Raw genomic sequence first — 26,274 nt, 5'->3', positions numbered from 1 at the left:
AGCAAGAGCAGGATAAGCCCAGATTAAGCTAAAGTTACCCCCTCTCTCTCTCTCTCTCTCCCTCTCCCTCCCTCACTCCGCCATGTCATTCTAAACCTCTACAGGCAACCGCAGCCGTGGACAAAGCCCCTTTTGGGCTGTCCCCTAATAAACGCCATTAGCGTTCAAAACATCAAACGCGAGGGGGGGCGGGATTAGGAGAGCTCCAAAAAATTTGTAGTCTAAGGAACTTCCTCACTCAAAACAGGCATTCTTTGCTGGAGATAATGCCACAATTTGTCCCCCCCCCCCACCACCCTCCTCTCTGTCCCTCTCTCTCTTTCTCTCTCTCCATTTTTCATCATCGTCGTCGTCGCCGTCTTCTCCTGCTTTGCGAAAGGGGCGCGCGCGGTAATGCCAGGCGGATGAAACTGAGGCTTTGCCAGAAGGGGGATGGCGGATGGCGGATGGCTTTGTCACAGCTTTCATACGGGCTGGCGTGGGGGATTGGAGAGCTCTCCAGGCGCTTAACACACAAACCGCGCGCGCGGCGAGGACAGCGCGTCAGAGAAGGAAGGCCGGCGCGTTGTTACTGTAACCTGCGCGCAGTCACCTGTACCTGCGCCCCGCCCGATTCCATGGGCACCTGGGGGGGGGGGGGGGGGGGGGGGGTGGCTGACAAGCCACCTCTACTGCTGTCAGCTCAAACACTCTAAAGGACGCTTAAAGCTATTCAGAGTTAAACTGGTGGCAGATATACAGTATAAATAAATAAACAAACATCTGACAGTTGGTGACTTGTGTGAAAGCCACGGCGGTGTGAAGCGCAGATCGAAAGGCGACGCACGCGCACACACACACACCGCCCTGCGCCCAAACACACACACACACACACACACACACACACACGTACACACACACACACACACACACGTACACACACACACACACACACACGCACACGCACGTGACTGCCGGCAAAAATGTCACGCTGACATTCTTTAAGCGCACTTGGGTCTGAGTCAGGGGAAAAAAGGTTCACCTGGTAAATCAGCCTCTGTGTCTCTCACCCCATCTGTCCCTCCTCCCTCTCTCTGCCCCAGTCTCTCTCTCTCTCTTTCTCTCTCTCACACTCTCTCTGCCCCAGTCTCTCTCTCTCTCTCTCCCTCCTCCCTCTCTCTGCCCCAGTCTCTCTCTCTCTCTCTCTCTCTCTCTCTCTCTCTCTCTCCCCCTCTCTGCCCCAGTCTCTCTCTCTCTCTCTCTCCCCAGTCTCTCTCTCCATCTCTCCCTCTCTCTCTCCCCAGTCTCTCTCTCTCTCCCCATCTCCATCTCTCCCTTTCTCTGTTTCCACCCCTCCACCTGATTGGAAACGAGCTCTGCTCCGTTAGGATCAGGCTGAAAACGCAAAAAGGTTGAAGAACAGATGAACCTGGCGGCCGGTATGCAGGGGTCAACAGCGGTAACCCCCCCCCCGACCCCGCCCGCCGCGGACTCCGATTCCCAGGACTTACCGGGATTTACCGCCACGGGGCGGGGGGTATGTTCTGCAATATTGAGGATCGCTTACAGAACTAGAGAGAGATGAAAGGAGGAGAGAGGAGAGCGGGACCCCCCCCTCCCGCCCCCCCCCCCCCCCTCAGCCCGGGGATTTACCCTCCTAGCGTTTCACAGATTAGCAGCCGCCGCTACGGCCCCGTTGGAGGTCCAGGGGCGGGGCTGCCCCTCCGTGAAGACACGCCCCTTTATCCCTGTCCCGCCGGCCTGTGCTGACTGTGCTCACAGTCTGTAGGGTGGAGCTCTGTGCTGACTGTGTTCACAGCCTGTAGGGTGGAGCTCTGTGCTGACTGTGCTCACAGTCTGTAGGGTGGAGCTCTGTGCTGACTGTGCTCACAGTCTGTAGGGTGGAGCTCTGTGCTGACTGCTCACAGTCTGTAGGGTGGAGCTCTGTGCTGACTGTGCTCACAGTCTGTAGGGTGGAGCTCTGTGCTGACTGTGCTCACAGTCTGTAGGGTGGAGCTCTGTGCTGACTGTGCTCACAGTCTGTAGGGTGGAGCTCTGTGCTGACTGTGCTCACAGTCTGTAGGGTGGAGCTCTGTGCTGACTGTGCTCACAGTCTGTAGGGTGGAGCTCTGTGCTGACTGCTCACAGTCTGTAGGGTGGAGCTCTGTGCTGACTGCTCACAGTCTGTAGGGTGGAGCTCTGTGCTGAGACTGTGCTCAGAATCTGTAGGGTGGAGCTCTGTGCTGACTGTGCTCACAGTCTGTAGGGTGGAGCTCTGTGCTGACTGCTCACAGTCTGTAGGGTGGAGCTCTGTGCTGACTGTGTTCACAGTCTATAGGGTGGAGCTCTGTGATGACTGTGCTTGGTTAAATGCAGGCATTTAGCACAGTCATTCAAACAGCTTCCTCACTTTTCTTATTTCCTTTCATGCGAACTCAGTAACAAACCTGGATATTTACTGCAGCAATTCAGGTCTAGTACCTCTGGCTCAAGGGTTCAACGATCATGCTCCACCTGGGAATCGAACCGGCAACCTCAGAGTTCCAAGCCCAGTTCTCTAACCTCACCCCAACCAACGCTGAACAGTCTTTAAAACTGCAGACACAGCACACCAGGAAGCAAGGCAGAAGCCCTGTACCTCCCAATTAAGAAAAATCCCCTGGGACTCAATTAAGTAATTAAGTTAATTAGACTAATTGAATGTGCACAGCACATAAGTGGCAGGAGACACAGTGTAAATTAAAAGGAGGAGAGCCCTGCACCCTATACCCCCCGGGACTCCCCGTGTGCCACGCGCACACACACAAGCGCACACACACAAGCACACACACACAAGCACACACAGGCACACACACACCACACGCCACACGCCACACACACATGCACTAACGCACGTACATGCCCACAGACACACTCAAACTCACACACCTCCCATTCCCTCCACGACAGTCACAATAAAAGACAAAAACACATTTTAGGAGTGCCTAACTGCATGGTGGGAACTGTAACTGGAACCTGCAAACATGCCACATATCTGTGGTGAACCAGAAGGCAGAAAGATCTCAATCGCACACTTGAAAACGTAGAAAAAAATGTTCTTAAGAAAATGCTGCCGTGTCTGTAAAGGACATTGGTTAGCCTGGGGAGGCTACAGCAGCGATGTGAACGCAATGACTCACAGGCCCGGCTACACCACATCCGCTACATACCCACAGCGGTTACACCTCATACAGGGGATCAGGACCACGAGACAAATAAATGAATAATCACAATGAGGATATTAAAAGATGCGATCTTATTGGTGGAGGATCAAACTCATGAAATGGAGGGAGGGAGGGATGGAGGGAAGGAGGGAGCAAGGGAAGGACGGATGAAACCAGTTTACTTCATACTGTACGACGTTCTGTGGCGGGTCGTTTGCATGTTTGCCGTTTAAAACATCTCTCCTAATTTTCGCAGGTCAAACGTGGCCCCCCCACCCCCCCGCAGTTGGGGTTCTCCAGGGCGACGCGCCCCCACCTTCCGGAACCCGCCCCCCCCCCCCTCGGGCTCGGGAGCATCTGCGTCGCCCCCACCTTCAGAGCGGCCCGCATCTGTTACTCCTGCACCCCCCTTGTAGAGAAAGCCCCCCCCCATGCCCCCCCCCCCCCCCCTTTAATCCTTTTTGACTTTATTCACGCAAAGGTCATGTGGAATCCTCCTAAAGGAGGAGGGCGGGGCCAGCAGCCGGCCCGGGCAGAGACGGGGCAGGAGAGAGGCGGAGTAATCCTCCAGGAAGGGGCGGGGCATGGGGGGAGGGAGGGCGTGGGACAGCTGAGAGCGCTTACGCACCATCTAGGAGACGCCAGGGTGCGTTTAAAGCGCCTTTCAAATCCTCCTTTCAGAATCTATTTTGGAAATGTTTTTTCAATACAAAACGCCACTTTCCCACCCTCCCTCGCCCCCCAAGGTGATGTATTGTCAACAAGCCTTCTTCAGATAGCTGTCTTTTTTTTTTTTACTTTTACGGTCATCATTTTTTTCTCCTTACTTTGCTCATAATTAAGGCAAACGCTGTTGTTCAGAAACACCATGAACAACATTTTACATGCTCTGTCACGGAAGAAAAAAAAATTATATAAGTAAATAAGTTTAAACTAAAATAACTGTTCTCCTCTAGTGTTCCGTATCAGGCTTCGCTAATCGTATAATTTTTCCATAAAGTGAACTATTACTTCATATCACATCAGACATGACCAGAATCTACTCAGAGAGGCTGAGGACAGACGTGCCCTGGTCATCAGTAGCCATTAACCCCAGTAATAATGCTACTCACAATAACAAGGAACACGTTTTTTTTTTATTATTATTAATTTATTTAAATTCCTCCCCCCTGTGGGATAACCTCTTGCTCTTAACCTCGTCCTCCCCTTTAGCCCAGGACGTCCCACCGCAGTCCAGTGAGTCGGGCTAATTAAACCCCCACTTAGGGCCAGAAGCACCCCCCCCCCCACATCCCCACAGGTCCGCCCCCTGGAGAGGTCACAAGTGCCCCAATACAGGTGACCAGTCAGGGCCGCGGCTTCCTGCCATAACAAGGCTCAGTGAAGGAGTCCCCAGCTAGGATCCGATATCCTGCGCCCAAATCTTAACCTTATCCCTCATGAGAGGTACTGAAGATTATTCTTTAAATGCTTTGCTTGAGAAGAGCGACGTCATTCTAGTCCGGAGGTAATCAGATGCAAAAGTAAGTTGCAAAAGAGAATGTTATCGGATTATGAGAGTGACCTTCCGGAAGGTGCCGCAGGGCGCCAGACCTGGGCAGGAAGCAGGAAACAGGAAGCAGGAAGTGCCGCTCACCTTTGGAGAGGAGGAGGCCAGCTCCTTCCCCACGACGGCGGCGACGGCGGCAGGGCCGCTGGCCGCCCGCTCGGGGGCCGTCTTTGGTGCGGGGGGCGAGGGGGCGGCCGCGGGGGGGGCGGGGGCCCTCCTCTTCGTCCGGCTCTCCAGGCTGTTCTCCGGCGACGGCGACAGCGCCGCCTGGGGGGGCGGGGCCTGGCCGGGGGCCTTGGGCTCGTAGAAGGGATTGGACCTGCGGAATGCGTCATGGCAACGAGTCAACCGCCACCCCTTCAATTAATGATCACAACCAGAGCGACGAGAGCAGCTCATATCCAGAGAGAATTAAAGTACATTCATTCAGCTAAAGACTACACTTCACAATCATATCAAAAAACCTTTTTTTAAAAATGGCTGTGAGATAATGTGTTGAGGAAAATACCTTCACAATCAAAATAATGACATTACATCAGTCATAAACTCTGGTTGTTTGAAGCCTTTTTCGAAGTACTGTTTTTATTAATCCTATTGTTTTTGAATTTCTAAAGAGTTATTTTTAATTGGCATCTATGAGGTAAATTCAGAGTAGGAAACAAGTTAATTTGTGTGGTCTTAGTTGGCTCAGTTTGAACAGCAACAAGATTTTTTAAAAAGATTAAATTATAGAAGACCAGTAGATCCCACAGTGCCACCTGGAGGCTGCGGGCAGTAACTGCGGGAACTACGGGGACCCTGCCTTATCAAGGCAAGATCACAATCATGTCGCTCCATCTACACCGGCACTGCCAACAGAAATTCAACACGGGCCTAGGTAACAATGAGACAACTCTAATTTGTCCTGGCTTCAACACCAGAGAGAATGACTCCGCCTTCTCCATTCAGAGAGGCCAAATTAAAAATTGACCAATCAAACGGCTCATTTGGGCAGCAGAGGCGGCCAGGTGGTCTGGGGTCAGCTTTTTTTTTTTTTTTTTAACTAACCCCCCGTCCTGCGTTCCCTGTTCCTGTAGCCAGACCCGGGACGGGGGGGGACAAACGGGTCAGATCCTATCAGTGCTCCTAGCCTGTCTCCCCCCACCAGGCCCACCCCGAAAAGCTCACCTGTCAATCAGCCCACTCAATAAGAGAGAAAGCCCGGAGGGCGGGGCCAGGTGTGCGGGTGAACAGCGAGGCAAACGCACGCACGTCTTCGCCACGCAGGTGGAGAAAGAGAAATAAAAAACGGGTGAAGGGGCCTGTCTCGCAAAGAGAGGTGGGCACGGGCTTACAGAGGGGTTCAAAAAGGGGCGCGCAGTCAAAACAAACAGGGGCGTGAGGAACGGCGCCCCAAAACCCGCAAAAGTGGGGAGGGAAGAGCGAGAGCGGGGGGGGCTCGTCACCGTCCAGAGGGGGTCGCTGATTGACACGCCGGGTCTGAAAGCTGTGCCGTTTCGACGGCAGGCTCAGGGCGTGTCTATGGGGGAGGGGGGCAGGGGGGGCGGGGGACAGGTAAAGGAATGCGTGGAACAACAGCCTCACTGTTCCCGCTTAAAGAAGCCATGTCCTCCCCCCCCCCCGCGCCACACAAGCTACTCAGTTCCTCAGCACTCCGCATAACAACCCATCCCATCAACAGTCTGTCCTCAGAACAGCAGCCCCCCCAGTTCCCCCAAATCCCCCTCACGCAGCACCCCCCCCCGGTACCCCCACACCCCTCCCCCACCCTTCCCCCCCTCACTCACTCGTCCAGCTCCTCCTCGGCCCGGGTGCTGGGGGCGTACAGGTACTTGCTCATGTCCACGGGCCGCACGTTCTTCCTCTTGGCCGGTTCCGGTTTCGGGGGGGACGGGTGGGGCTCTGCTCTCTCGGGGCAGGGGTGGGGGTCCGGGTCGGGCTCCGGCTCCAGGTCGGGCTCTTCGAAGGGGTTCCCCCCCCCCTGCAGGGGCTCCGGGGGGCCGTCGTTGAAGGGGTTGGTGGGGTCCTGGTCGTAGAAGAGCTCCTCTTCTTTCTGAGGGGGCTGGGTGGCGGGCCTACAAACGGGCTCTGTGAGGGAACGCAACACACACGTCCGAAAATCAGCGCTGGTGTGTGTGTGCGTGTGTGTGTGTGTGTGTGTGTGTGTGTGTGTGTGTGTGTGCGTGTGCGTGAGTGTGAGTGTGTGTGTGTGTGTGTGCGTGTATGAGTGTGTGTGTGTGCGTGTGTGCGTGTGAGTGTGAGTGTGTGAGTGTGTGTGTGTGTGTGCATGTGTGTTTCTGCGTGTATGAGTGCGTGTGTGCGTGTGTCTGCCTGTATGAGTGTGTGTGCGTGCTTGTGCGTATGCATGTGTAAATCATTAACGGACAAAAAAAACACCCAGCACAGTTTAATTCTCCCAATCTCCTAAGTGAGCTTACTCACTGTAACAGACAGAGACTGGAGGGCCAGACTTTGCTCAGGTAGGTTATACAGGTTATACAGCATGCATTAGACAGCGATTTATCTGATATGCTTTACTAACCCTTCAGATTCAATAATATTCCTGCAGCCAACACGCAATTTTAAAGTAAAAATCTATTAACGCTTAGAACAAAGTTTCACGCGGTTGTCCATTTCGGCTAGTCCATTTAACTACCGTCTAAATAGTTAATGCATCTCAAATAAGCATGTGACCCAGGTGGGGAAAGTACGCGCAGTGTTAGCCATATTAGAGGCAGGGTGGGTCATGTGTGGCGCTGGTCTGTTGTAAAGCGTCTATTAGCTAATGATCGCGCACACACCCAGTTCTGTCTCTTCTCGTGGTGCCAGAATGTCTTCAAAAAAAAAACTATTTCTTTTCACCCCGGCCAGACCTCATTCACCGAATTGCTCATTCACGCAGAACGTGTCAATCTAAATGAAACCCTGTCACGAGCATTTTGACCTGACGGGGGTCATAAGGAGTGCCACCCGAGAGCGCCCTCGCATGGAGAAACAAGGGCCATGCAACCTATCCCCCAGAGCGTTCAGTGGAAACACCATAAAAGGCAAGCATTGGCACAGCACTGAAAACGTTTTATTCTTCATTTATTAATTTTAATTTTATTTATTTTTTTATTTTTGGTCCAAGCTCTCCATCACACAATTAAGTCATATCATGATGGTAAATAAACACTGGTGACTTTGTGACTGACATACAGACCTCACTGTATTCAGGACTAGCCAGGTTAAGGACGGTTAAGTTATTTTTAAAACGAGTCGCTAACGGAGATCAAACAAATTTCTTCCTGCAGATGTGTTAAGCTGAACAAGAGAAGGCAAATCCTCACTGTGGACGGCTGTGGGAACTTGTTTATTTTTTTACCGTTTCTCAAGACTAGTTCAGGGTCTTATTCGTTTATCACGCGCACTTCTCGCGCTTCATTATTCCACCGTTTCCCGTCTACCGGTATTCTGGAGAGCAGGTTTAAAAGCACTGCCGCGGCCACGTCAGAAAACAGCCCAGCCGTTCCTGCGAGTCATTCATTGCGACCCCTTCAACTTTTTTTCCGCCTCCTCCATTCTTTGAAACTATGACATCTCGGCAGTCACATATTACCGCATTATTTGTCGGTGATAGGCTGTCAGCGCATTTAGTGCTTTTCCCGACTCCGACACGCCCATTCCACGCGAGGTCGGCACGAAATTAACGGCTCCGATTGTAACTCCGGCTCGAGACGAGTGTGACGGCAACACATTCGCGTCGCATTTTACAAACACGCACGTGCGCAGACACACGCGAGTAACAGACGCCCGCGAGGCTGGGGAAGAGAACAGCCCCTAATGTCAGAGTGACAGCTGGATAAAGAGCCTGCACCTTTTTCCACAGAGCTCCTGCTGCAGCCATGGCTGCTACTGAAAGACAGGCAGTGTCAGGCAAATTACTGCTTACACTCACGCAAGGCACTGCTCTGAATGAGGTGTAAAAAAATATATATATTTCTCTCTCTCTCTCTCTTTGTGGTGTGGTATATATATATATTTTTTTTACAAAGCTAACAAAACCGTATGCCCACTGATTATCATGGTAAAGACAAAAAAGACACCATGAGCACCATTACCATTTAGAAACATAATATTCTCAATGAGCATATTCTAGTAAGTAAGGATACTTTCTTTAAAATTAAGAGTACATTTCTACACCACAGCACCAGATGATTATCACGCCACTTCCTGTCCGTAACAAGCCTGTCCCCATTTGTCCAATTCTCCTCAAGCGATCGCCCTTTGAACCTCTGAGAAAGTCTGTTTGTGTCATTTCGAAAAGCTTACTGTAGGTCCACACAGGACGAGCTTAATTAATTGGACAGCATCACCAGGCGGATTTTTCTTCACTATTTTATCTCGCAGAACGCGGGTGTCGGTTAGACCGCCGTTCTGTGGGGGCCACGGTGCCTGTGGGCCCCCGGTGCATTTCCACACTTGATTAATTTCAGTCAGCGCTTGGCCGGCGTCCAGACGCCTCGTTTCCAAAGTCTAAATTGGCGGTGAGCTGAAAGGCGGGCGCTGGGACCTGCGGGGCCTTCAGGAGCCCTTAGCGCCCTGCGCTAGGTTAGCAAATTTCCCAAGGGGGCCAACTAAAAAAAAAACGTTCCTTTCCCCCCCCCTCTCCCTTTCAAAGGAGAAAAATCGGGACGGTTCACGGCTCTTTTTACCTTCCTCGTCGGGGTCCCCGAACGGGTTGAGCTCGCCGGCGTCGTCCGGGTCCTCGAAGGGGTTCCGGACGCCGGCGTTGGCGTTGGGCGCTTCCGGCTCCTCCTCTTCCTCCAGGAAGTTCAGCTTGCTGATGAGCTCTGCGGAAGAGGGCCGCCATTTTGTTACACCCGCTCCGCCAGAAAAAAAGCGCTAAACACACAGCTCAGTCACAAACCCACCAGGCAACAAAAAAAAACATATATAACACTAAATAATAAAAAAAAGAAAACAAAGACAGTCATCAAACATAATAATAATAAGAATAATAATAATAAACTGCACTTTGGAGTGAACCGCTGACAAAGCCAATACCGTATCCCAGAATTCAGCAGCCTGGTAAAGCAGTCAGGACTGGCGTTGGGACGTCCACTGAATTAGGGCGTTACTCTCGTCGAACTCCGCTCAGCTCGACTCCCAGCGCGTTTGCGTTCCGTGAGAGCCGACCGCCACAGAACGCCGTACCGCTCCCCCCCCTCGCTCCGGCCGGCCGGTCTGTTCTGACCCGCGCGGGCGCAACCCGCCAACGCCGCGGCGGCTCCAGCGGGGAGGAGAGACGCCGCGCCTCAAACGCAGTACTGTAACCGCGCAGTACCGGCGAGGCGCGCACAGTTCGATAGTCCGTGTGAAATTCCGCCATCGGTCACCCCCCGGCAACCGTGTTTTTGATTGGGGAGGAAGTGTGCGCACGCAGGGGTTTTTACGGTTCACTGCAAAATTACAGACTGTCGGAGAGCGTGCACGAGCGGGGGGGGGGTCAGGGCGGGGGGTGGGGGGGGGCAAGAAGACAGCAAAGGAATAATTGAAGAAAAAAAAAAACTGACAGAAGACAACCGCATATCATCTGACAACACACACCAGGGGACCAGGTACAGACCAGACACGACCACACCACAAAGAGAGAGAGAAAGCGAGAGAGAGAGAGAGACAGAAAGAGGCAGAGAGGGAAAGAGAGAAAGACAAGACCGTGAGAGAGCATGGTTAAAAAGAGAGAGAGAGAAAGGAAAGGAGAGCTCATAGACCTTCAGAGGAACTGGTAGATGTGTCAGATGGCTTATTTGCTTGCTTTAGGCAGCGGTGGAGGTCCCCGTCTAAGCTGCTGAGGGCACTCAACCGCTCGACCATTTCTGCGAACAGAGAGCAGTCAGAAGCGTGAGCGGGCCAGACGGACGAGGCCCCACGAGTCCATTAAAACCAGCCTCCATTCAGCCACAAGCCCACCGGTGCGCTCTATTCATTATACATGCACATTCGATCGATCATGTCTCACGTCCGTCCTACACCGAGAAGCCAACCGGCTTTAAGAACGTTAGCCCAGCGGTAACAATGGCGCTGGATCCGGGGCGACGGGGACCCTGAAGTACTGCGTGCGTTGTCTGAGGGGTTCATATCCGCACAGAGACATCAGAAATGGTGGAATGCGCTGCGGCCTCGTGTTATGTAACTGTCCCATATTCCCAATGAGATTTAAAGCCGCTTAGAAAAAAAGTGTGCATGTGCACACGCGTGTGTATATGCGTGTGCATGTGTGTGTGTGTGTGTGTGTGTGTGTGTATATGCGTGTGTGTGAGAGAGAGAGAGAGAGTTTGTGTGGGCGTGTGCATGCATCCATTCACACGTAACTGAAAGATTCCTACAGAATCTCTATGCATATATACAAATCTGCCTCATGACAGAAAGTGAGTGGTGTTCCATATCTGAGCTCTACGCCTCCCTCCTGTGACACGCTCTGGGCCCGAGGCAAAGCTCCAGGAGAGAAGCGTTATCCAGAGCGAAACTGAGCACGTGCAGACCAGCGAGCAGAACCAGCCACGGAGAGGAAACGCAAAGCATCGTGGGTATGAGAAACGACAGGAAAGCCAGAAACAGAAAAACACACAAAAACACTAGGGGTAAAGGAAAAAACAGAAAAAATGAAAATGTTTTCCTAGGAATACGCAGATTGATGAAAAATAAAATGGTGGAATGTCACTTCCTGCTCAGCCAGGAAATGAAGACGTCACAGAGCGCTCCTCGCTTCAGTGGCAGAACTGTGGCAGCTGATAGGCCAACGTGGATTCCTCCGGTAGCCAATCAGGTGCTCACAGAACTACTCTGATCTTTCAACTGTGCATCAACCATCATTTACACTTTCAAACACACCAGCAAGCAGTAGGAATCCCACCAATGTTATACACAGAAAAACTAGTTATAATTAAGACGTTTGGCAGATGATCTTATTCTGAGCCTACATTCTTTTACATAGCATCTCTGATTTACCCCACCCCCACCAGCACCACCATGCCTGCAGTCCAGCTTGCTTCAGTTCACATTAACCGAAGACTCCGCCCATCGCCAAAGACCCCGCCCACTCACCCGTGATCTTCGCGGCCTTCTCCTCCTGATTGACCCGGTTCTCCTCGTCTTCCTCGTTCTCCTCCTCGAAGTCGTCCAGGTTGCCGATGTCCGCCTGCTTCATGCTCATGAGGCTGGCCAGACTCTGCATGTCTTCATCCCTGAAACGACCAATCGCAAGACACCGCTCTGTCAATGAGGTACACGGCCAGCCTATCACGTCGCAGTGTGTTACACGGTTGATTCTTCGGCTGCAGTTTGCTAATACCAGGACTGTGATGTGACCACTATATCATACTGGGCACCCAGCAGTGTAAAACTCACACACAGACACAGATACAATACACACATCTAGACTAAAACACACACATACACACACACACACCATACACACAGAATACTCAATAATACAAATGACAGCAACAGAAGTCAAGCACTTTACTCAAAATCCAAGTCCTTTCCCACCCCTGAGAACGCTGTTTCCCGTGAGCTGGGACTGTCTCGTGTGGGGCGTCCCGTGTGGGGCGTCCCGTGTGAGGTGTCCCGTGGAGGCCGAACTTACGTGGCCTTGCCCTCCCGCAGGAAGATGCAGGACAGGGAGAGCTGCAGGGTGGCGGCGACCACTTTCTTGGACAGCGGCTTGAACTTGAGCTTGACGTCGGTCTGCGTGGGCATGGGGCTGGCGTACTGCTTCATGTTGATGCTGCTGGTGGCCAGGGCCTTGCGCCGCCCGGAGGGAGACTCCTGGAAGCAGAGAGACGTCAAGATTCATTTGTCTATTTACAAACCACAGGAGCTAACCGCTAAACCAGAGAAACTAACCACTAAACTACAGGAACTAACCTCTAAACTACAGGAACTAACCTCTAAATTACAGGAACTAACCGCTAAACTACAGGAACTAACCACTAAACTACAAACTAACCTCTAAACCACAGGAACTAACCGCTAAACCACAGGAACTAACCGCTAAACTACAGGAACTAACCACTAAACCACAGAAACTAACCGCAAAACCACAGATACTAACATCTAAACCACAGGAACTAACCACTAAACCACAGGAGCTAACCGCTAAACCAGAGTCCCTTCATCTATTTACAAACTACAGTAACTAACCACTAACCCACAGAAACTACCCACTAAACCCATGGCATTATGGGAAAACACAATGTGCGGCTCATCTTAATTATCCAACAACACACGCACGTACTCAAACACACACACGTACGCACGCACTGCCATCCATATCAATAATAACAGTCCAGTGCTGTCAACAGGAAACTCAAGCCTATTCCCCTGGCCCATTATACTGCCGGAGTCACCAACAGAAATCATCATCAGCTGTGTTTGTTTGACAGGCTAGGCTACGCTCATTAAAAAGCCCGAAACAGTGCTGCAGCTGGAACGGGATCGAGCCGAGACAATAAACAACAATATCAAATGGGGGGGAAAAAAAAAAGTAGATTAAGACGACGAAACAACCGGAGTGAGACAGAAGTACATCTAAAGTGAACTAAGCCTCCATAAATAAGCCCTTTTAAGTGGTTTAGAACTTGGGATAATGCTCTTTGTCAACACGGCTTCCTGCAGAACAAACTGCAGAGAGCTCGAGGGCATCGGAACTGAGGAGCTACGGTAAGAGTCACACACACACCGTTCAGCCACGTCACACACACACACACACACACACACACACACACACACACCGTTCAGCCACGTCTCACACACACACACACACACACACACACACTGCTGTCTGAAGGCCAAAAGCCTCGACAACCTCCTTTTAAAGAACAGCGGACCCAGCCGTACGTCTGCGATTACAAAATGGCCGCTAACTGCAGGAGGGAGGGAAATAAGTTTGAAAATCTGAGGAAACTGCCAATCAGTGTGAGCCAGGAACTGGAGAGCACCGACACCCCCATCTCAAAATACCGCTTTCGCTCGACTGGACCAGAGAGCACAGGAGACTCCTTATACAGTATCCCCCACACGGACGGACAGGCTCGTGTAGCGAAGAGTAGCGATGTGGGTTGGGGGGGGAGGGGGGGTTGGGGGCGTTTCGAACCCGAAACAAACCACTAATTAAGAGGAGCCAAAATGTTTACGGGGACATCGGTCTGACACACGGCCATCGGACTGAGGATCCGTCCCCGGACCACGCTTAGCGGGGGGGGCTAACCCGAAAACGTGCGCCGACGGCTTCGTTAGCGGCCTCTCGAAAGGCCGTCCCCCTGACGAGGGCCACCTTATGATGTCACTTCCTGAGTGCAGGCGCTTGTGCGTGCCTCCCTGAGAAAATTTTCAGTCACCAGTGGGTCAGTTATCAGTTCAGCAGTCGCATCTTTTTGTGTTGTGACCTTTGAGTGGGGTCACAGAAAAAAAAAACGAAAAGAGCGACACAACAGCTTTCACAGCGACGCGAGTCCGAAGACAAAAAGAGCTAGCGGTGGAAATTTACAGCTGCTTTTATACCCGCTGAACCACAGCGGGCAGGAAGAACGCCTCGTTCCCTCCGCCCGCGAGCGCGTGGTGTCACCGCCTGACAGAACCGCGCGGCGGAGACCATGACGGGGGTCGGGTTGCACTTAATGACGGAAAGCTGGGAGCGGCGAGACCGAGGTCCCGTTCCACACCGCGAACCCACGGTGCAACGTGTGTGTGTGGGTGAGAGTGTGTGTGTGTGTGCGTATGTGTGTGTGTGTGTGTGTGTGTGTGGGTGCGTGTGTGTGTATGTATGTGTGTGTGTGTGTGGGGACGCATGTGTGTGTGTGTGTGTGGGCGCATGTGTGTGTGTGTGTGTGTGTGTGCGGGCGCAATGCCCCCCCACCCCTAAAACATGTTGCTGTGGCAACCCAGAGAACGGGGTTCCGTTACCTCACCCCCGGCCCAAGTGCCCCAACACGAAGCCCCGACAGAAACTACAGCCTCCCGATTTAACTTTAAAAAAAAAAAAAAAAAAAAGGAAAAAGAAGGAATAAATAAATGAGAAGTGCAGGAATCACACGTCCTCTGGCGAAGGCACTTGACATTTCTGCTGACATTTGAGCCCCTTTGAATCAGTGGGAAAATACAGCGTGTCATCCCGACAGAGTACAGCGGCTCAAAAAAGGAAGAAAAAAATAGCGCTCTCTCCTTATCGGAGAGATTACGCCGCTCGCATTATACGCAGCTAATGGAGCCGGCAGGTACTTTATGAATGAATTTTAAAACGCGTCAAACACTTAAAGAGGGGGGATTTAGGCCCTCTCTGAAGAAATACTCGAGAATATGCAAATACCCCCCCCCCCCCGAGAAGAATTAGGTTTGAGATTATTTGACGAGCGCAAACAATGAGGGAGCTCGCTCCCCCGGCTGCCACCGACAGTCGGAGGAACGCGATTAAGGTCCAAGGTTCTGACAACGCGGGGGGAAAAAAAAAACGGGTGAAAGGACAAAGAGGGCCGCTTTTAATTTATCGCGGGGATATGACTATCAATGTTCCCTGCCTTTGTTGTCTCCGGGAAGGCTAAGCGCCTGGGTGTCAAGAGGGAGCCGGAGGATGAGAGGACAGCGTGACTGTATGCTGCCCCCTACCTGCCGGTCCGTGTCACTGCGGCTTTAAACAACGGGGCCCAGTTACTTATATCGCGGTACTCGAAGGCCGAGAACTGCTGGCTTTCGGGGAGTCGTGTGTGAAGGCTGTCCGGCCAATCGGTAGCACTAATTGTTCGGTTAATTAGCCGGGAGAAAAGAAAACCAGGGCCGGATTTAGATTCGAGGGACAGATTTGAGTATCTGTGCAATGAGATTCTTAGTTTACTCGACAAAATGGGGCCTTTTCGTTTCCAGCTTTGACCGACTGTAAAACCACTCTGTGAAGATTAGCTTCAGGAGCGGTTGTTTATATTTACGAGTACAACAAAGCGGGCGGGGGAAAAAAAGAAAAATTACACAAAACTATATATATGTGGGATCTATTCTGCTAAAATAATTTCCCTCCCGGTCCCCCTCCCGTACCCACTGAGGGCGTGTGTACATACTGTGTGCGTATGTGTGTAGCGTGTGTTGAGTGACAGGGAGTGCGGGCCCTAATTGCAGCCAATCACATCACTCCTTTCAGAAGGACCAAACTGTCAACGGTTTTCAAAATCGCTTGGTTACCATGGCCGCACGGCACGCGGCTCGACGCAGTGGAACACGGCGGGGAGCAGAGGATGCTGGGAGCCCACAGCTGCCCCGGTATCGATCCACAGCCTGTCTCCGCACGGGAGACGGGGGGGGGGGGGGGCGGGGGGCTGCTGCACCCTCCCACAAAAAAGGCAAGAGGGCCACAAGAGGAAGTGGGGGGGGCGGAGTCAGGGGGTATTGCTTTGTGGGGCTCCCCACCTCACAAGTCCAATTAAGGAAGTCAAGGGGCCATTGCCCCCCAAAATACACACACCCACTCACTGCCTGTGAATGGCGTCACGTTCAGTAAACGTGTTTTCAGGACTCAAATCAATTACACTGACAGGGTCAGTATTTGTGATTCATAAACTCACCCACTCTGCTCTAGCTACATTAGCAGAGAGTTCAGGTTGAAAACTGAGGTGACCTGGCTCGTTATTTTGAACGTCAGTCAACACGCCTCGCGCTGAATCGTCTGCAAATAACAGCACGCTGAGCTCGGCTGCGTAGAGAAGGCTGTAAATGTATTGCCCAATCAGGCGAGCCGAAGCACGCCGCGTCCCTCACCGCTTCTGCAACCAATCAGAGCTCGTTTAACGGACCCTCTCCGGACTCAATCAGCGCTCCGCAAACTCATTTTCCGGCCGCTGCCGTCCGCGGGCGTCGCACGCGGCGAAATTACCCGTGTTTATTTAACGGCGTGCCGGAAAGGCCCTCCCCCCTCCCCCATCCCCCTCCCTCCCCTCCGCCCCCCCCCCCGCCTCCCCCACCACCACCATCCCGCCGCGGCCCGTTATCAGCACCGCCGAAGACTGAGCAAACAAACGCGAGAGCGCGATTACCATCTCCCCAATCTGTCTGCCCCCCCTCCGCTCCCCCCGCACACGTGTCACATATTACACACAGAAAGTGAGGGGGGGGGGGGGGCGAGTACGCCGCGCTGTCTGCAGGTAAATAAGAGCGCTGGGAGATAAAAGCGAGCGGACGATTACACTCCAGCGCCGGCGGTCTGTAAACAGGCGCTCACGCGTGCGCTCGGAGAGGGCGGGCGGCGGCGAGGCTGACCCCGTCGCCATGCCAACGCTCCCAGGCATTCCGTGCGTCTCAGCGGCTCTTCTCCTGCCATGGCGGAGTGCGCTCACGCTGGCGGGGGGGGGGGGGGGTGACGGCGCACGGAGAGAGAGCACGGCGGCCGTTCAGCGCTGGGCCAGGGAGTCCATTAGACGCTGGAAACGCTTCAGAGGCTTTTTCTTTCTGGCACAACCGGAGGGGCTGAACGCAGGACTGAACTCCATGCCATCCAGCCATGCCAGGGGACAGAGGCGGGCTGGGGGCCCAGGTCCACAGCTCACACTGGGGCCACAACTCACCCAAGGGGCCTCAACTTACCGACAGGGCCATGACACACACAGGGGGCCACAACTCAAGCACGAGGCCACAACTCAGAGGGGCGGCCTCTCAAAGCTCAGGAGCACTAAAAGGCAAATGCCATTTAAAATAGGAGATTAAATTTAATTACATTAGGGTCAATGCGCCTTTCAGAACAGAGCCTGAAGAAAGCTTATAATGACATGGTGTGCAGACATAGTTTCACAAAAACAAAACATAAAAAATTAACAAGACAAAGTCGGAGTGCACCATGATCTCACTGGAACCTGGAAGGGACCTTTTAAGGAGATGAGCATTCACTTTTCTTATAAATACAAAGCTAAATGAGACTCGTTCAAAGGCTGGCAGAATTAGCATCTGTGGGTCACCCGATGCTAGTCTGAAATGGGATGCTTCTGCTTGTCTGGGGGTGACACTAATTCCATGCGGGACACTACTGTGTGTCAGCGAGTCACATTTCCACAGGTACTACCCAAGGGCTGAAGCCCCTGGCCAACTGCCAGCTAGCCAAACCCCTTGACCCCCCCCCCCCCCGCACCCCCCCATGCCCCCATCCCCGTCACCGTAACTGCCATCACCGTAACTCTGTGCCGCACCACACAACGCAGCCCCTGGAAAGCCCGCTAATCACAACAGAGCCCAGGGAATCCGCCATTGTCCGGCCTCGTGACCCCCCCCCCGCCCCCCCCCACCCCCCTCAATCACCGCAACCCACTCCCAAAATCTCTGGGTGATAAACAGAAGAATGAGGGATACAGAGCGAACGATTAGACGCACAAGGGGAAGGATTAAGGGCTTCTAAAAGGACAAGGGGGAGGGGGGGGCAGGGGGAGGGGGGGGCGAACCACAAAGCGGCGAGCGTGGCGGTGTGGACGCCGTGTTCCGCGGGTAATAACGGTTTAGGGTGACGGCGGTCCTGGCACTGGCGAGCGCTCGGTAACGCGAGCCGGGGGGGGGGGGGGGGGGGGTTGTGGGGGGTCGAGGTCTCGGGCGCGGAAGCAGAGAGGACCGCGGCGTTCCACACAGGAATGCGACGGACCGACACCAACAGGTGTCCGTATCCCAACAGGTGAGCCCTGAACTCACTCCCCCCCCCCCCCCCCCCCGAGAGGCGCAATGAAGCTCTCAGACTCTGCAAACTTAGAAAAAGAAGGGTCATGACCGAGATTATTCGGAATTGCAAACCTTTATGCTTTTACACATTCGGGGGCTGACGAGGAAGTGAGATTGATCTGCGTATTTCGGACAGTCGGCCGCAGGTGCAGTGATCAGGTGACACTTACACACAGCAGGACAAGCAGGGTAAACCTGCAGGGGAAAATCAGGGAGGAGGACGGAGAGAAATGGCGACTTTCACAGAAAAAAACAAGCCGCTAAACTAAGGTGGGACAGAGAGCTGGGTCAGCAAGAGGGATGACCTCCTGACCCCACAGCATGGGCGTGTTCAACGTAACTCCAGCGAATCTCCAGGAAGCGCAGAGAAGAGGCCGTGAACAGGGATGAGGATGAGGATAAGGATCAGGAAGTGTCAAAGAGGAAGATCAGCTTGAGGTCATCCCACTTGCGCGAGAAATTAGCTACACTGTACTTTCGAGGCCCTCCACACACAGACACGGACAACTGATACTACAACTGAGGCGCAAGCAAGAGGTGAGAACAGAATGAATGAATGTCTAAGGCTTAAGGGCTCAAGGAACACTTATACGATCATAACAACAGAAAGGGGACGTGCGCCCTCGGGCCGGGGAACACACAGTCCTTCATAAAAGCTGCAGAGGGGGGCTGGCGCTGGACTCCTGGCACCGGTGACCCAGTTCCCGCGGCGCGGCGAGGCCCAAACCCGATAGCCCTCATCGAATGGCCCCGCCGCCGCTCGAGCGAAGAACATCCCGGACCGCGCTAAACGGGGCGGCGGAAACGGATAGCGCCCGCCGCTGAAGATTAGCCCGACGCTAATCTCCCCATGGAGACGTGTCAGGCATTGTGTCCCCCATCACACCAGCGCGCTCACGGGCTCCGTCATTAATAATGAGCCCAGCACCAGCGGCTCTGTGCTGCCATTTAATGCACTTTCCAGAACATTAACGCCTTTACCATTTCCATACGGACAGCCATCACAGTAAATGCATGATGACTGTCCAAAACCAGCTACATATTAAGCTGGAGCACAGAATGTATCTATCTCCGAAACTCAGAATCACCTTTGGTCCAACATCCATGTCCATCTCCGAAAATCGGAATCCGCTCAGGTCTGGCGAAGTTTTTCGGTTTGGCAAAGGGAGTAGCCGCCCTCAGCTCTCTTTTCTCCATTTAGCTGCGTACAGTGATATTCTGCTCCTTGCGATGAGCAGCAGTAGCGCTGCTTATCGAATCGCCGGATAGCCGAGGTTTCGGCTAATCGAATCCGAGAAGCCGCCGTCCCAAGCCCCCCACACCCCACCCGGCAGCAATCCTGAAACTAGTTTGTTTCGCGGTCTGCGGACGGCATCGATCGATCCGGGCCGCGGTCGGCGGGCTGGTCAGCAGGGCTGAGGCCGAGCGGGATTTGGATGGATGACATATCGATTCCATTAAGGGACCTTTAAAAAAAAAAAAAGCCATTTACCGAGATGGAGACCTCCCTCTCTCTCCCTCTCTCTATCTCCGTCTCTCCCCCTCTCTCTCTCTCTCTCTGTCTGGCTCCGGCCTTATCAGTCTGCACAGTCCCCTCTGCTCCCCAGCACAGAGACCAGGGCCAAAAGCCCAGACCTCGCCTGTAAAAGGGCTGAACTAATGGGAAAAAGGGCCCAAGAGCTCCTCCAAGACAGCTCTCTGAGGGACAGTCCTCTCCTTCATTTTTTTACAAACCACGACCAGACACACCATTTAAAAAAATAAAAATATATATACAGGATTAAGAAGAGGTTGACCTCATTTAGGAATGAGATCACGGGGTTGAGATTTTCCAACACCATCGCCTCTCTGACAGGGCTGCCTCCCACCTGGACAAAAGGCTACTTCACCACGCCGACTTTCCATGACAGGAAACCCTGATCCTCGTCCATTTCCAGTGAGAGGGAAACGGAGAAGACTGAAATAACGTCAGCGTGTCACTTCAGCTCCGCTCCACTTAACGACGCCCGGAAGCCCAATAATGAAATCAGGAGATACGGGGGGGAAAAAATGAAACGGCAGCAGAGGATGGTGTGCGAAAATTGAATAAAGCAAAACGCCTGCGTCAGCACTGCTCAGTGGACTGAGAACCTGTCGCTGTACTCTCTGGGTGTGCACCTCCAACACCTACATGATCCATTAAATTCAGCCATTTTACCAACTCCTGAGGGTTTGAGCGCAAGTCCTTTCTTGCTTGTTTCTATAACTATGGATTTATGTAGTTTTATAGTGATATAGCCTATATATACACATATACATCTAGTATGTTTCCATAGTGGAATATAAGGTTTGTGCTGACTTATGCCCATGAGATGGAAAAGACTGAACAGTTCCTACCCCCCCTTTTTTTTTAGCGAGCACCACTGGGACAGCCACGGCCTGGGACTGATGTAAGCACCAATCAGGTGTCAGCAAAAAGAGGCTCGAACGGCTCGGGAAAAAAAACACAGCCGCTCCAAAAACCCTAAACCCACAAAAAGAAAGCGGGGGTTTGGGGGAGCGGTCCACGGCGCTCGACCACCGTCGTGATGACACCAGGCCTGTTCAGCTTGTGACCGGTAAACCGGTAAACTCCCTTTCCTCACAGAATGAATGAATCATTCTGACTGGAAAAGGATGGGGAGGGGAGAGAGAGAGAGAGAGAGAGAGAGAGAGAGAGAGAGAAAGAGAGAGAGAGCAAAAGGCAAAGTGAAAGAAAGAAGAAAGAGAGAGGGAGAGACAGAGAAAGAGAGGGCTGGAGGGCGAGTCACATCCCCAGGCTCTTTCGGACCTCCCCCCCTGCCCCCCCTCCAGGTGAGGAGCGCTTGTGGGATGTGACTCAGCATCCCGCTGAACTCCTTTCCCATTACACGGCAGACCGCGGCCAACAGCACCATTTAAGGCTCGCTCTCTCTCTCTCTCCCTCCCTCCCTCCCCGCCTGTCAAACGGGCCCGGAATGTGCCCCTCCTCCACCACCCCCCCACACCCCCACCAAGGGACACCGCAGAACAAAAGTGTTCTGACCCACCCCGTTCCAGCGCGACTGACACCGCCCCCTCCAGCCAGCGCAAACGGACAGCCAGACCAGCAGAGTGAAACAACAAAACTACAACCGTACGCTCAGAGCGTGACACACACACACATTACACATTTAAGGTTTTTAGTGGACACGCTTATCCACAGCGACTCACCCCCAGTTTACATTCTTTACATACGATCCATTTATACGGCTGGATATTTATTTAGGCCCACCCTTCCTTCGATCGGCCTTACAGAAGCTCTTCTGTGAAGCCTCAGGACTGCAAGACACGCGTCCATACGGCTGAAACAGTCACATGACTCCTTTGATGGATTATGGCCGCCGCTGAGGGCCTCTTCCACCTCTCCTGAAGAGACGAGAATGCGCGCGCTCTGTGTGTGAAGTCAACGGAAAACAGACGCTTCTTCTGCCGGCAGGCTGCAGTTCACCAAAGCCACCAGAGGCGGGGCTACTGAGCAATGAGACCAGAGGCACCCTGCTGACAGTAAAATCCTGCCAGACTGTGCCTCACTGTACAAGAGTCCCATTGGTCAGATCTCAAACAGAGCAGTTTCTCTCTCTCACACACACACACACACACACACACACACACACAACCAAACCCTCCACAACAAACCACACAAACACCATGCACACACACCCACCCCCGTCCATCACCAAGGTATACAGTCTTTGATGTTAATGCCACTTCAGATGTGTTATCACAAAAGTCCTCCAGGGGGTGGGGTGGGGGGGTAGGAGGAGTCCTTCCTTAGTGAACGTAAAGTATTTCCCAGAATTCCCCTGCCTCTCTGCACCCCTGAAATCTTCCTGGTTCTCCGTGTTTGATGGCAGTAAGCCCGTCTCAGCCAGCTCTAACGACTATAGTCCAATATTACTCCTTATTGTCGCCTTCAACATCCAGACCCGAAAATCCTTGCGGTAACAACTAGGCCTGTATTCATAAAGCTTTTCAAAGCAGGCAGGCTGAGCTAGGACCAGTTCTGCCATTTAGCTCATAAGATATGGGTAGGATATGAACAGATCAACACTCCTACAGTGAGATGTTTTATGAATACAGACCCAGGGACTGGCATATTTCATACACAGCCAAAAATATCACACACACACGCACATGCACACGCTTTGACAAGTCGCTTACTAAATGCTTGGATTTAAATTTTTTAAAAAGAACAGTAAACATAAGTCATTCAGGCCTCTGGATAAACCAACAGCGTTAGTCATTGGCAATTAAAATTCACACTGAATGAGACACCAGCTTCTTACCACACACCGAGTCATATCCTGCTTCAAATGCCCAAATTCTTCAGTTAGTCACGTTTAAAAAAAAACTGTCAGTCAATTAGCCGCATGGTTGGCCTGGGCTAAATGCAGTTCAGAATGCCTTCCCTGTGCAGAACATGAGTGTGCATGTTTTCAACCTGTTCTGACCCAGAAACCCCCACACAGGCTCAAAGGCTTGCAGGTGACCCCAATCATGAGTTAATATGATTGTTTTTTTTTTTGTTTTTTTTTTTTTAAAGTACGTTCTTTTTTTTCCCAAATAATTTCCCAAAACTATATATAGCCACTGCACATATCCGGCTGGGGACCGCTCAACAGTACCTTCCAGGACCCCCAGAGGTACGCCAGACACCCCTGCTGAACACCCAGGGTGCAGGACCCGGGCGGCCTCGAAAACGAGAGACGCGGCACTGAGAACTCCGCAGATGGAGCGGCCGATAGCGGAAACGCTAACAACAGAACGCTAACGGCGGAATACCAAACCTCGCGCGGCACGCTATTTTCCAACACGGCGGCCAAAAACAGAGAGCAGAGAGCAGAGGGAGAGGGAGGGAGCGGGAGAGAGAGAGAGAGAGGGGGGGGGGGGGGATTAGGGATGTCGCAGGACGACAGGTTTTGTTTTGACCGTTAACTTGGCGGCCGCACACGCGACCCGCCGCGTCCCGCGAACGATAAACAAAGACAGCGTCGCCGTTTAGTCTTCTTATTGTCCCACTGCAGCGGGTGACACACCTGCCACCGCCTCTTTTCCGCCCGGCAACAGGGCCGACTCGAGGTCAACAGGCGACCAATGACGAGGGAGACGGGCCGGCCCCGCCCTCACGCACAAAACAAAACAGGTACAAACGCTTCCAACACACTACTTACTGCGAGTATGCAGCGACAATGAAGTGTGTGTGCGTATACATGTGTGTGTGTGGGGGGGTTTGCAAAGGCAGCGGAAGAACAAAAAAATAAAACAACCGAGCAGCCGAAGAGGATTAGCGATGATCTCGTGAACAAACGGACAGATCACTGCTCCATTGCATTCGGGGAGCAGCAGTACCTCCCATCCCACCCAAGACCCCAGGGTCCCCCAGGGACACTTCAGCATGACTCAGGTCTGTTTTCGGGGCCCAGCTGGGAGGGCCTGCCTCGTAGACAGCCCCCCACCCACCCCCCACCCCCCACCAGGGGCGTGATCTTTCCAGATGTCTCCCGATAGGAAGGGCCGGTTCTCAGGACACGCCCGTCTCCATGCCCACAAGCGTGGAGCGTTCCTGCCGCGCGTCCTTCCTGATGCGAGCCGCCGGCTGCTCCCGGTGTGTGCGCTCACCGTACGGCACACGCCACAGTCCTCTGACTTCACCCAAAACAGTTTGGGAAGGGTTGGGTTGGGTTGAGCTGGGTTACAGTTGGGTTGAAAAAGACTGGGTTGGGTATTGTTGGGTTGGTTTGGCTTGGGAAGGGTTGGGTTGGGTAGAGAAGGTTTGGGCTGGGCTGGGTTGGGTTGTATACAAAAGGAGCAGCAGAACAAGTGGGCCACAGTAAAATAAAATGAGCTCAGCAGACTTTGCATGTGACAGTGCGGTGCTGTGGATTAGGGGGCCTGTAAGCCTATTACAGGAGGTTTGGACAGAAGGGGGGGGACCACCCCGTCTCCCTCACCGACACCCAGTCCAAGATTAGCCCTGTCCCCAGGACCCCCGGCGACGACCGACCACGGGAGCAGGCACGGAGGATGGCCCCCCCCCACCTCCCCCCCAAACAAAAAGAGATTTCCTGCCCTCCTGCTCCAGCCCCTGCCCCTTCAATATGCTCCCTTTGGCAGGAACAGGCCTGCTAATTGGAAAGCTCTCCAGAAAAGAACTGCTAGCATCTGTTGCGATCGTTCCCTTTGTTCTTCTCCTGGTAATGAATTACGCCAACTGAGCGCACTAAAGAGAGACAGGTGAGGCTTGGCTGGTGGTGATGGAGGGAAAAAAAACTAAAAAATAACCTTAATCCTCCACATGCCCAACTTCCCCGCCCCCCCCCCCCAAAACAAAACACCACTTCAGTGAGAGCAGACAAGCCCAGCCCTGTTACTCAAAGCACTTAACAGCAGTCCGAGACGGACGGACGAACGGACGGACAGGTGTTACGATAAAACTCCACATAACCAGTAAACAGGGACGTTTGAAACAGAAAAACTCACTGCTATCAGAGAAGGCGAAAGAAAATTAGCAGGAAAATAAATAAAATATATTAGACAAGCAGAGCTTCAAATAGTGTTTTTTTTTAAACGATCCCCTAAGCGCCTGGCGGCCGAACGGCACCAAGCGGAGAGGAGACGCGGCGCCTCCTGGTGGCGACTGAACGACCGCGCGCTGTCCTCAGACCGCTGTTTACACCAGACAAACGAGCGAGATGGAGTGAAGCGGGGAGGAGGAGGAGGAGGAGGGCCCCGGCAGGGCCAGAGAAACGCAGCTCGGAACGGCACCCCCAACGGCACCCCCAACGGCACCCGCAACGGCACCCCCAACGGGACCCGCAACGGGACCCGCAACGGGACCCGCAACGGGACCCACAACGGCACCCCCAACGGCACCCCCAACGGCACCCGCAACGGCACCCCCAACGGGACCCGCAACGGGACCCGCAACGGGACCCACAACGGGACCCACAACGGCACCCCCAACGGGACCCCCAACGGGACCCACAACGGGACCCGCAACGGGACCCGCAACGGGACCCACAACGGGACCCACAACGGGACCCGCAACGGCACCGGGCAGCGTCTTCATCCACACAGAAATATTCCCAGCTTCAGATAAAAAAAATATTATAACAATAGAATGGAGGGAAGGGAAATTGGCTCAATTTCATGTTTTCACTCCGTATGAAATGAGCAAGCGATATGTACAATGGGTACAACAGAACAGCTCTGTTATTCTCTCTCTCTCACACACACATGCGCGCACACACACACACGCACAATGCTGCTAAATACAGCCGTTAAGTCCATGACCCTTCAATTTCTAACCTTTTGGTTAAATATATTTGACAGAAGGGGGGGGGGGGGGGGGGGGGGGGGGGGGGGGGGGAAGCTGAATGCAAATTGAAGATACTCCAAAGTAATAATATTTCTGTCAGACCTACCCCCTCCCCCCCTTTTCCCCAATTACACAATCCTTCCCCCCTCCCTCACACATTCTGGCACGGGTGCAAAGAGAGGGAACAAAATAAATAAATAAATAAATAAAACATTTTGTTTTTTTTTAAAGAGGGGCTGTTTGACACTCTGCCATTTCAATGACAAACACAATCTACCGCTCAAATGATTCTGCTGGGGGATTAACATTTCTGAGGTTGAGCCTGAGATTAGGAGCGAGGATCTTGAATTTCATCATCTTCCAGTGGCACAAAAGCTTATTCATCCCTCTCTTTTTCCCCCCATCCGTTTCTCTGGTGAAGGTAAAGAGGTAGAGGGGGAGAGGGGTAGAGGAAAGCCCCCACTCCC

General features: G+C 52.9%; 1 protein-coding gene across 1 annotated transcript in view; it reads right to left on the bottom strand.

Moving 5' to 3' along the window:
• LOC118221716 (EH domain-binding protein 1-like) overlaps window positions 1–17,024 on the bottom strand; it is a 31,694-nt gene extending 14,670 nt beyond the window's left edge. Inside the window, exons 1-8 of the mRNA XM_035407019.1 lie at window positions 16,941–17,024; window positions 14,339–14,401; window positions 12,359–12,540; window positions 11,818–11,957; window positions 10,485–10,589; window positions 9,426–9,563; window positions 6,519–6,819; window positions 4,819–5,050 (exon numbers count right to left, since the gene is read on the bottom strand). Of these exons, the coding sequence (XP_035262910.1) occupies window positions 4,819–5,050; window positions 6,519–6,819; window positions 9,426–9,563; window positions 10,485–10,589; window positions 11,818–11,957; window positions 12,359–12,540; window positions 14,339–14,401; window positions 16,941–17,024 (1,245 nt within the window). The remainder of the gene's footprint in view (window positions 1–4,818; window positions 5,051–6,518; window positions 6,820–9,425; window positions 9,564–10,484; window positions 10,590–11,817; window positions 11,958–12,358; window positions 12,541–14,338; window positions 14,402–16,940) is intronic.
• Between the last annotated feature and the right edge of the window lie 9,250 nt (window positions 17,025–26,274).

This window comes from Anguilla anguilla, chromosome 2 (assembly GCF_013347855.1).
Source record: "Anguilla anguilla isolate fAngAng1 chromosome 2, fAngAng1.pri, whole genome shotgun sequence".
NCBI lineage: Eukaryota > Metazoa > Chordata > Actinopteri > Anguilliformes > Anguillidae > Anguilla > Anguilla anguilla.
Note: the sequence above shows the minus strand (reverse complement) of the source record. Positions and strands in the feature narration are given on the sequence as shown.